The sequence below is a fragment of the Sus scrofa genome, chromosome 14 (assembly GCF_054392235.1).
Source record: "Sus scrofa isolate SSC_HxYL_T2T_F1_AM1 chromosome 14, Sscrofa_HxYL_maternal_Yorkshire_Landrace_v2.0, whole genome shotgun sequence".
Taxonomy (NCBI): domain Eukaryota; kingdom Metazoa; phylum Chordata; class Mammalia; order Artiodactyla; family Suidae; genus Sus; species Sus scrofa.
The window spans coordinates 68,050,085-68,061,670 of NC_139396.1; the positions used below are offsets into that span (position 1 = coordinate 68,050,085).

The window sequence follows — 11,586 nt, forward strand, 5'->3', positions numbered from 1 at the left end:
AAACTTGTGTCCCAGTCAGAAATTGGTCAGACTATGAACAACCTCCGTGCACTGAAAATGGTAACCCCGACTTGGTTGGAATGCTAAGCACAATACGTTAGAGTGGATAAAACCGTTTTCTTACTGGCTAAGTGTCCTGTCACACCCCAGGGAAGTTCAGAATTGAAAATAGAGGTAGTAGCTTAAATCAAACTCATTGTATTAATGTTCCTGTCCTAAGTTTATTAATCATCAGTGTATACTTGGTATAGAAGTATCACATTGAAAAGAATCTGACATTTGAGTATATAACAGAAAAGCATTGTGATTCAAATTTAAAATATAAAAGTTAAAATATGTAGTTAGGTAACTGATAAGCTGTATGTCAGTAATTGATAAAAAACTTATGATTTTAAGTTAAGGGGTTAGCTTTAATCTGGGTGCAGATTAAAAGCACCTAGCATGCTAGAAAAGCTACTAAGGGTACTCCCATATCCTAATTTTTCTTCTTTTTAAAGTCACACCTGTGGTATATGGAAACTCCCAACCCAGGGGTTGAATCAGAGCTTCAGCTGTGGTCCATACCACAGCCACATTGGATCTGGATCTGGGCCGCATTTTTTTTTTTTTTTGTCTTTTCGCCATTTCGTGGGCTGCTTTCGTGGCACATGAAGGTTCCCAGGCTAGGGGTCCAATCGGAGCTGTAGCTGCTGGCCTACGCCAGAGCCACAGCAACTCAGGATCTGAGCCGCATTTGCAACCTACACCACAGCTCACGGCAACGCCGAATCCTTAACCCTCTGAGCAAGGCCAGGGATCAAACCCGCAACCTCATGGTTCCTAGTCAGATTCGTTAACCACTGCACCATGACGGGAACTCCTGGGCCGCATCTTTGATCTATGCTGCAGCTTGCGGCAAGGCCAGATCCTCAACCTACTGTTCAAAGCCAGGAATCAAACCCACATCCTCACAGACACTGTCAGGTTCTTAACCCACTCAGCCACGACAGGAACTTTATATCTTAATTTGTTGACATGGAGCCTGTATTTTTTGACCCCCAAAACTGAGAAAAACTGACAAGAAAATTTAAGTCTGTTAAAAGTTTTTTTTTTTTTTTCCTGCATTTTAGGGCCACACCAGTGGCACATGTAAGTTCCCAGGCCATAGTGGTCGAATCAGAGCTGCAGCTGCCAGCCTACGCCACAGCCACAGCAACATGGTATCTGAGCTGTGTCTGCGACTTACACCACAGCTCATGGCAATGCCAGATTCCTGACCCACTGAGAAAGGCCAGAGATTGAATCCCCACATCCTTATGAATACTAGTCAGATTCACTTCTGCTGCACCACAACAGGAACTCCCTGTCAAAAGTATTGAATTGTTTACAAGAACCTCAGATTCATTACATTTGTACATTTAACTTATTAGATTTTCTAGTGACTGTTTAAGTATTCAGGGGGAGGAGTTCTCTTGTAGTATTAAGAGCAGGTTAAGGATCCGGGCTAGGCCAAAAAAAAGAGTACTCTGGGGGAAATTATGCTTGTTAGGTTATGTATCTGAAGTACTTAAAAAGAAAATCAAATATGCTAAATGTATAAGTGGAATTAAATGTGTAAGAGAATGTAATTGAGCTGAAGATAGAGCTGAATGTTCAAACATTAATCAAAGAGAAAGTTAAGGTCATTTTTCTTATTTTCTAGATTTATGTATAGAATAATAATTTCTAAGTTGAAATTGATGGTGTAAAGAAAATTAGATTTTTGGAGTTCCTGTTGTGGTTCAGCGGAGATGAGTCTGACTAGTATCCATGAGGACACCAGTTCGATTCCTGGCCTTGCTCAGTAGGCTAAGGATTTGGTGTTGCTGTGAGCTGTGGTGTCGGTCACAGATGCGGTTCAGATCCTGTGTTGCTGTGGCTGTGGTGTAGGCCAGTGGCTACAGCTCTGACCCCCTAGCCTGAGAACTTCCATATGCCATGGGTGCGGCCCCAAAAAGACAAAAGAAAAAAGAAGAAAATCAGATTTTTTACAAATTGTTGCTCCCAAATGAGAATTAACTAAAAAGACAATAAAATATAACAAGCCACACCTTAACTCCCTGTGGTTTCCCTACCCATCTCACCTAAAATTCCTTCTTCCTTTGAACTTCCCATCACCTAGATTGGTTGTCAGTGAGATGTAAGTACTTTCTCCCAGAAGCTTCCCAACTTCCTGCCTCAAGGGGCTATCAGGATGCTTTGAAAATAGAAAATAACTACAGTAAGGATAACTGATCATGGAGGTGGAGCATTTCACATTTTCCCTCCCAGTCCCCTAACCAGGCAACACTGTTGCTTTTATTTTTATTTTTATTTTTTAATTTTTTTGTCTTTTTGCCTTTTCTAGGGCTGCTCTCATGGCACATGGAGGTTCCCAGGCTAGGGGTCTGATTGGAGGTGTAGCTGCCGGCCTACACCAGCAACGCAGGATCCGAGCTGCGTCTGCAACCTACACCACAGCTCACGGCAATGCCGGATCCTTAACCCAATGAGCAAGGCCAGGGGTCGAACCTGCAGCCTCCTGGTTCCTAGTCCGATTCGTTAACCACTGCACCACGACGGGAACTCCTACTGTTGCTTTTACAAGGCTGATCCAGGCCTCTGAATCCAGTTCTTGGTTTTTAATGCCACACCTTTTATCTCAGGCTCCAGGCCTCTCTGAACTCCAGATCTAAATCCCTATTAGCCTCTGGACATCTCCATTTGATGTCTAAGGGGCTGCTCAAACTTAACGTAGACCAATAGAACTTAAGATCATCTGGCTGATTTTAAGTTGCTTAAGTCAAAACTTAGATGTCAGAGTTCACATTGTGCTGCATGGGGTTAAGAACCCAATATAGCATCGTGAGGATTATGGTTCGAGCCCTGGCCTAGCTTAGTGGGCTGAGGCATAGGTCACAGATGCAGCTCGGATTCAGATTCGGTGTTGCAGTGGCTATGGTATGGACCACAGCTGAAGCTCTGATTCAACACCTAATCCGGGAATTTCCATATGCTGCAAATATGGCCAAAAAAGAAAGAAAAACAAACAAAACTTAGATGTCATCTTCAATTCCTCTTTCCTTTATACTTTATATGCATCTGTCAGCTTGTTCTGTTTGTCCCACCTCCCAAATACATCCCAAACCCATCATTACTCTAACTCACACCCTAATCTAAATTACCACCCTGCCTCCACTGACCCCTCACAGTAGCTCCTCCTTTTCAGTCAGTTCTCCAGAGAGCAGCCAGAAATGATGACCGCTGCTACTGTTACGTAAATTAGGTTGCCTCACATCCCAGCTTAAAACCCTTCAGTGGCTTCCGCGTGCAATTTAGAAAAAAAAACGACCCTTCACCACGGGTTAGAAGACCAGATATGACCTGACCCGAGCCTATTTCATAGTCCACTCAAATTGTTTCCTTCAAACACCTCAGGACCGCAGCAGCCTCAAGGCCTTGCACGACGTTTTCCTGTTCGAATAGCTATATCCATTTGGGTTTAGGGTTAAGTGTCACCTTGGGGAACCTTAGCTAAAATATTACCACAACCACCCCCTCCCCAATCAACCTTTTTTCTGCTCTTCAAAGCGTTACCTGTCATTATCGCACCTCCCACACACTGTAAAATGGGTGCTCCCCAAAAGCTGGGACGTATTCCCCGCTGGGTCTCCAGCTCATGGCCCAGCGCTCAGAAAACAATTGCTGGACGTCCTTAGTGCTCCAAAGTCCTGCTATTTCCATTCCCAAGAGAGAATGAATGGATCTAGGTCTCCCGCCTTCCAGGCCAGGGGTGTCTGCAGCGAAACCCAGGGATGAGGGGAAACGGAAGCATGGGCAGAATGGCCTCTTCCCCAGAGGCCCGGCAAAGGCTGACTGTTGCCACAGGCTTCAACTATAGCCCTGGACTTGGGGCTGCCGGAGGAGATAGGAGGAGGGACAAGCTTGGGACTGGGATTTCAGGCCTTGCCCCTATATCCACTGCGACCCGCCGCGGGGCTCGCGGACTTAAACGTAAGAGCTCAAGTTCTTCCGTATTGGGAGGAAGACTAGAACTCGCCACTCGACGTCCCGCCAAAAAAAGTACCTGGCTCCGCGGCGCCCGACGGCTCTCAACTCCTCCTCCTGCGCCTTGGTTCAGCGAACTGCTTGCTGGGATTCGTAGTCCTTCCTGGAGTATCAGCCCGCCCTTCCCAGAAACCTTTGAGAATCAAAGCAAAGACAGCGTAGGAGGAGGTGAAGGAAGCGCGAGGGCTTCTGGGCGTTGTAGTTTTAAAAAAAATTCAATCAGCAAGAAATGATTGAGGAGAAAAACTGGGTAATACATTTTACCAAAACGACTTGGGCTGTCGTGGTATGAATTTTAGGAGATTTTAATAGCTCACAAGCCATCAGTTACTTCAATGGTGCAAAACGACGAGCACTCAAGTTCAAAAGAACTACAAATCCCATAAAGCGTTACACGTTGAGGACCTTTGTGGAAAGGTCGGTCGAAGCGCAGGCGCGGTGGTGCTAGTTCTGCAGCGGACAAACATGGCTGCCCCGACGTTGACTGCGAGGTTGTACTCCCTGTTGTTTCGCAGGACCTCTACCTTCGCCCTCACGATCGCCGTGGGCGCTCTATTCTTCGAGCGCGCCTTCGATCAAGGCGCGGACGCGATCTACGAACACATCAACCAGGGGGTGAGGGCCTGGGCCATCCCTGACCTTGGGTTCCTTCGAGGGGTGACAGTGGGAGTGGAGGTGGGACGGGACTCAGTCGACCTTTACAAGGAGGGGGTAAACCCTGGGCGTCTTGTGTCTGTAGACTGCCGTCTGTGCGTTACCCCCGGTGTGAATCCTAAAAAGTTAAACGAGGTCAATAGGTCCCACTATGCGGGGGTTCTAAGTATTGCTGCCTGCCACGCCACAAACCCGTTTCTCCATTTGCAGAAGCCTAAACTAAAACCAGGTGAGAGCAAAAGACTTGCTAGGGTCACACCACTAGGAAATCAGTGGCGAGTCAAGGTTGGACCCCGGCCCCTCTGTCTCATCTGGGGGTCACAAGGGCAAATTTGATTAGGCACCTGTCCTGAAAAGGACATCTCCTTAGACACTATGGGTGGCCATTTAGGTAGCATTTTTTGGTTCCAAAGTCTTTCCATGATGGCAGCGGTGGTATTAATAATGGTTAATAACTCTTAATCATTGAGTAGGGTGGGGTGGGTATGAAATCAGAGAATCTTGGGTGGGAATACTGGGCCTTATCACTTAACTGTGGCATTAGGTTGGGCAAGCTCTCACTTTTATCTATGAAATAGAGATGATAATAATAGTAACTGTCTCAGGGAGGTTTGTTTTTTGTTTTGTTTTTGTTTTTTTGTTTTTTGCTTTTTTAGGGCTGCACCCGAAGCTAGGGGTCCAATTGGAGCTGTAGCTGCTGGCCTACATCACAGTTCACTGCAATGCCAGATCCTTAACCCATTGAGGGAGGCCAGGGATTGAAGCTTCGTCCTCATGGATTCTAGTCAGATTCATTAACCACTGAGCCATGATGGAAACTCCTTTCGGGGACTTATTGTGAGCATTATTTGAGATTTAGGCAAAGTGCCACAGTACCTAGTAGGTGGTACCAACTCAAAAAATAGCATTTGTTATATTCCTCAGGAGGAAGTGGAAGCATAAGGTAGAGAAAAACAACACCTTTTAGACTCACTGTGTGCCAGGCACTGAGCTAAGTGCTCTGCATTCTTTATATCATTAAATCGTGGTTTCAGGAGCTTCTGCTGTGGTGCAGTGGGTCACGAATCTGACTGTAGCCCTCGGGTTACTGCAGAGGTGTGGGTTTGATTCCTGGCCCCACACAGCGGGTTAAGGGATCCGATGTTGCCACAGCTGCAGCATTGGTCTCAGCTGCAGCTGGACTCAGTCCCTGGCCTGGGGACTTCCATAGGCCGCAGCTGCGGCTGTAAACAACAAAAAATTGCTGTTTCAATCCTTGGTCTGGGAACTGTGATCCGATGAGAAGCCACTGCACACCGTGGCCAAAAAATAAAATAAAAAATCTTAAAAATTGAAGCTCAGACTGGGGAAGGTTTTGGACAGATAAGCCCTGTTCTGCCCTGTTTTTTTTTTAATTTTTTGCTTTTTAGGGCTGCACCTGCGGCATATTGAAGTTCCCAGGCTAGGGGTCGAATTGGAGCTGTAGCCGCCAGCCCATACCACAGCCACAACACAGCCAAATCCAAGCCATGTCTGTGACCTACACCACAGCTCACGGCAACGCCAGATCCTTAACCCGCTGAGCAGGGTCAGTCATAATTACTAGTCGGATTCATTTCCACTGTGCCACAACGGGAACTCCACTCTTTTTAATTTGAAGCTGTCTGGCCCTACAACCCAGGCAGGCTCAGTCCACTCATGTACTTCATGTGGCCAGGGCAGCTTTCTGCCCTTAGGAAAGTGCTGCTGCTGTTTCATCTGCAAGCAGATGGAAATGTGGCCATTTTCAGCAGCATCTCCGTACATTGTCATAACCCACCCATCTTCTGTGCTTTTAGGAATGAGAATCCAGCTAGTTCCTTACCCGAGGATCATAGGTCTGTGGAAATTTTAGAAAATGCTTCATTGTAAAGTATTTAGAGACTGTATACTTAGGACCTCTTGAGTAATACCTGAAGCTGAAGAAAATGAGACATTTTCTAGTCTCTCTTCTTAATAATTGTGTGCTTTGGGGCATGTGACTCACTCAATTTCTCTGAGTTTCCTGTAAAATGAGATCATGCCTTCCCGCTTACTTCACACTTACATCAAGCCTAGTATTGCTTCTACTTTGCCCACTGGATCCAGTTTGTCAGGATTGCTGTATGTTTCTCTCAGGCGTGCAGCAGCTTGATGTGGGATCTCCATTCCCAGACCAGGGAGTGAACCTGGGCTGCAGCGGCAAGAGTCCTAACCACTAGGCCATCAGGGAACTCCCTCCCTCAGGCTTATTTTATTTTAGAGACTAGGGCAGTAGTTGTAAAATGTGAGAGACAAAACTAAGTTTGTGGCTCTTGTCTTTAAAATGTAGAAGCTGTGGAAACACATCAAGCACAAGTATGAGAACAAGGAGTAGTTCCTTGGAGGCCCCCATCCCAGCCGGAAGGATCAGGTCTACCCATCAGCTCTTTGCCTGGAGCCAGGGCCTTGGCTTGAAGATGATGCTCACGTCACTCTCCATGGACCACCTTTAGCTGTTGGCAGGAAATGGCTTCACCTGACAGACTCTTTAACTTCTGCTATGTTTGAAGTTTGATTAGAATCATCACAAATAAATGTAAATTGTCCCTGAGATCTGCTTTTGTGTCGGGTGCGTTTTAACTACCTGATCTTTACATTTGACACGACCTCAAAGTTCTCTGCAAACTTCTGAAGGGCAGATTCCATTATTTGGGGTTTCCCATTAACTTCCAAAGAATTCTAGTTTTTAAGTCATGAGCTCGGGTTGGAAATGTTATCTTCAGCTTTGGCTTCTAAACCAATAACTCCATTCTTAAGTCATGCAGAGGAGAGCTAACTGGCTTCATAGCGAAGCGCTGTGGATCCTGCTGGGAATCAAACCAGGGCCTGAGGGTTTAGTCTCCATTCTAACTTTAATTTGCTGAGTAGCTTTGGGTAAGCTGGCATAGCTTTCTGGGCCATAGCTCACCTCCTGATGGTGGTAAGGGATGTTGGAAAATGTGAAGCATGGCTGGGAGTAGCCCTGGAGAGTCCTGGGCTATGTTGAGCTGTAGGCAATTGTGTGTGGTATATGTCCTGGGAGATGGGTGACTCACCTGCCTGCCATCTTTTACCTGGAGCTCAGTGAGGTTGGGCCAGAGCTGGACCAACCACTTGGAACTGACAGGGGGAAGAGTCAGGTTGGGAATCCCATGCAGGGGTAGGAGAGACCCTAGGAATTGCCCAGTTTGCCCCACCTGAGAGGTATCTTCATGAAGATGTAGTCAAGGCCTTGAGAAATCACGACCTGCCAAAGTAGTACAGTTTTGGAGTCAAAGCAAGACCTGAATCAAAGTCAAGCTTCATTCTATGATTTTTTTTTTTCTTTTGTCTTTTAGGGCTGCACCCAAGGCATATGGAAGTTCCCAGGCTAGGGGTCGAATCTGAGCTACAGCTGCTGGCCTGCACCACAGCCACAGCAATGCCAGATCCAAGCCTTATCTGCAACCTACCCTGCAGCTCACAGCAACTCTATATCCTTAACCCACTGAGCAAGGCCAGGGATTGAACCAGCATCCTCATGGTTCCTAGTCTGTTTGTTACCTCTGAGTCAAGGTGGGAACTCCTCACTCAGATTTTTAAGAATGACTTCAGCATCAAATAGAGAATACTACAGGGGTTAAAGATGGCCACTAAGGAGTTCCCGTCGTGGTGCAGCAGAAACGAATCTGACTAGGAACCATGAGGTTGCAGGTTCAATCCCTGGCCCCGCTCAGTGGGTTAAGGATCCAGCATTGCCATGAGCTATGGTGTAGGTCACAGATGCGGCTTGGATCTGGCGTTGCTGTGGCTCTGGCATAGGCTGGTAGCAACAGCTCCAATTAGACCCCTAGCCTGGGAATATCAGTATGCCACGAGTGTGGCCCTGAAAAGACAAAAAAAAAAAAAAACAAAAAAAAACTGCCACTTATATTACACTTTTCCCAATGATTTGAGGGCAATGTGCTGGTGGAAAACAAGCAAGCAGCATTCTCCAAGAGTTAGTCTACATTATTGAGCACCTGAGGATGATCTCAGGGCAGCAGGGTTAGAATGAGCTTAGCTGATCACCTGCCTCAGGTGGGGCACGTTCAGCCCAACCAGCAGGTGTGTTCATAAGTTAAGATACCCTGTTATTTGTCATTAGCATTTCTGGGCTGTTGACGTGTGTGTACGCTTCAGTAAGGGCCGAACACTAGAACAACAACGAACCTTGTTTATCTATGTTATGAGATTGAATAGTGTCCACCCAGAACCTCAGGTGGTGATCTTACTTGGAAATCGGGTCTTTGCAGGTGTGATTAAATTAAGATGAGGTTGTAATGGATTGGGGTGGGCCTTAAATCCAATGACTGCTGTTCTTTTATTTTTTAATTTTTTTTTGTCTTTTTGGGGCTGTGCCTGTGGCAGAAGGAGGTTCCCAGGCTAGGGACCAAATTGGAGCTGTAGCCGCCAGGCTACGCCAGAGGCACAGCAATGTGCGATACAAGTCACATCTGTGGCCTTACACCACAGTTCATGACAACACTGGATCCTTACCCCACTGATCAAGGCCAGGGATTGAACCCATGTCCTCATGGATGCTAGTCAGGCTCGTTAACCACTGAGCCATGACAGGAACTCTGCTGTCCTTTCAAGAAGGTCACGTGAAGATAGAGATGGAGATTGGAGCTGAAATTTCCCGGGCCAAGGAGTGCCAGAGACTGCCAACAACCACAAGAAGCAGGAAAGGGACAAGGAATCATTCTTCCCTAAAAACTTCAGAGTGAATATGACCCTGCTGAAACCTTGACTTTAGAATAATATCCTCCAGAACTTGGAGAGAATAGCTATCTGTTATTTACAGTCACTCAGTTTATGGTAATCTCTTATGGCAGCCTCAGGAAACAAACACATTTATCATATTAGGCAAGCTGAAGCATATTACCTAACCTTGTCAAGGATGTGGAAAAATGGTGTTCATGTACTATTGGAAAGAGTGTGTGGGAGTTCCCTGGTGGCTCAGGGGGTTAAGGACTCAGCATTGCACTGTTGTGGCTTGGGTCACTGCTATGGTGTATGTTTGATCCCTGGCCCAGGAACTTCTACATACTGCAGGGACACCCCCCCCCCCCACCTCCCAAAAAGAGTGAAGTAGTACCATCTTCCTGGAGGGTATTTTGTACGTATTAATGTCCCTAATATACATACCTATGACCCAGTAAATTCCACTTCTACCACATTTTCCTTTAAGAAAATGTGAATGTTGGAAGTTCCCCTGTGGTGCAGAAAGTCAGGATCCTGGCCAGGGATCTTCCACATGCTGTGAATGTGGTCAAAAAAAAAAAAGTGAATGCCCGTGAGGGGTGTTCATCATGATGTTGTTTATATGGGGGTGGGGGAGGGTGTGATGAAAACAAGTAAAATGTCCAAAATAGGAAATTACTACTGAGGTGAAATACAGTCATTTAAAACTAAGGGTTTTTTTTTTTTTTTTTTTTTTTTTTGGTCTTTTTAGGGCCACACCCGTGGCATATGGAGGTTCCCAGACTAGGGATCAAATCAGAGCTGTAGCTGCCGGCCTATACCAGAGGCACAGCAACGCCAGATCCAAGCTACATCTGCAACCTACACCACAGCTCATGGCAATGCCGGATCATTAACTCACTGAGCAAGGGCAGGGACCGAACCTGCATCCTCATGGATGCTAGCCAGATTCGTTTCCACTGAACCATGATAGAAACTCTGGGGGTTTCTGATTAATAATTTATATTTATCAACCATTTACTGTGAGCTAGGCATTATATTACATGCTTATCAGTTTATGTGTAGTTTAATTTGAACAACAATAACAATCTAACAGGTCATGTTATTATTTTCATTGATTAGCTCTAGTGAGGTGTAAAGAGCACTTATTTTATTTTATTTTATTTTATTTTGTCTTTTTGCCTTTTCTTGAGCTGCTCCCGAGGCATGTGGAGATTCCCAGGCTAGGGATCCAATTGGAGCTATAGCCCCCGACCTACGCCAGAGCCACAGCAACGCAGGCTCCGAGCCGCGTCTGCGACCCACACCACAGTTCACGGCAACGCCGGATCCTTAACCCACTGAGCAAGGTCAGGGATTGAACCCGCAACCTCATGGTTCCTAGTCAGATTCGTTAACCACTGCGCCACGACAGGAACTCCAAGAGCATTAATTTTAGAATGGACAGTTCTGGATTAGAATTCAAGCCCCACCACTCACTGGCTGTGTAATCTCAGGCAAGCTATTTACACCGTCTGAGCTGGTTTCCTCATCTGTAAAATGATAGTCACATTTTATAGATATTCATAATGACAACTATGATTCTTGTTATTTATGGAGATGTTATCATCCTGGAGGGGTGTCAAGGGAAGTAAGGATTACTGTCCAGTAAATCCTCACCCAGACGACTGCTTCATTAACCCAGACAGGGGCTACTCCGGAAGCCTCTGCCACTCCAGGGCTGCCTGCCAAGACTTGAAACTTTTCAGCTCTGGGTGGAGTCCAGTTTGTCCTGGCAGCACAATGAAGGAAGGCCTAGCCCTCAGAACATTCTAAGCTAGTCTCCGGTAGACACAAGGATGTCACCCATCACGGGCTGGGTTCTCTGGGAAGCAGACTCTGGGCTGGAGGTTAGGGTACAGGAGGTTTATTGGGGAGTGCCCTTGTGATCAGTATCCTTTAGGTCAACAAAGCAGGGAATAGGACCAGCAGAGGGAGAAGCCAGATGTAGTTTCTCTCTCAATGGAGGCCTCAGCTCATTTATACTTGCATCCACTCCCTGGGGCTCTATAGAATCCAACTGGTAAAATAAAGATGACTAGACATACTTTTACTTCTCAAATTCAGGAGTTTTAATCCTATTTA

The 11,586-nt window shown here is 46.2% G+C and overlaps 2 protein-coding genes across 4 annotated transcripts in view; one reads left to right on the top strand and one right to left on the bottom strand.

Annotated features, from left to right (window-relative positions):
- Positions 1 to 4,144, bottom strand: part of ZMAT5 (zinc finger matrin-type 5) — a 24,610-nt gene extending 20,466 nt beyond the window's left edge. For 2 of the 3 annotated variants that reach the window (XM_001929010.6, XM_005670789.4), the window contains exon 1: positions 4,085 to 4,144. The gene's annotated coding sequence lies outside the window, so the exon portion shown is untranslated. Of the gene's footprint in view, positions 1 to 2,102; positions 2,216 to 4,084 lie in introns of those variants that run through there. The other variant, XM_084993606.1, reaches the window with a different exon arrangement.
- A 361-nt stretch (positions 4,145 to 4,505) lies between these two features.
- UQCR10 (ubiquinol-cytochrome c reductase, complex III subunit X) lies at positions 4,506 to 7,306 on the top strand. The gene is given in 2 exon segments (NM_001129978.2): positions 4,506 to 4,680; positions 7,049 to 7,306. Coding segments are annotated over 2 exon segments (195 nt in total). The 5' UTR covers positions 4,506 to 4,530; the 3' UTR covers positions 7,094 to 7,306.
- The last annotated feature ends 4,280 nt before the right edge of the window (positions 7,307 to 11,586 follow it).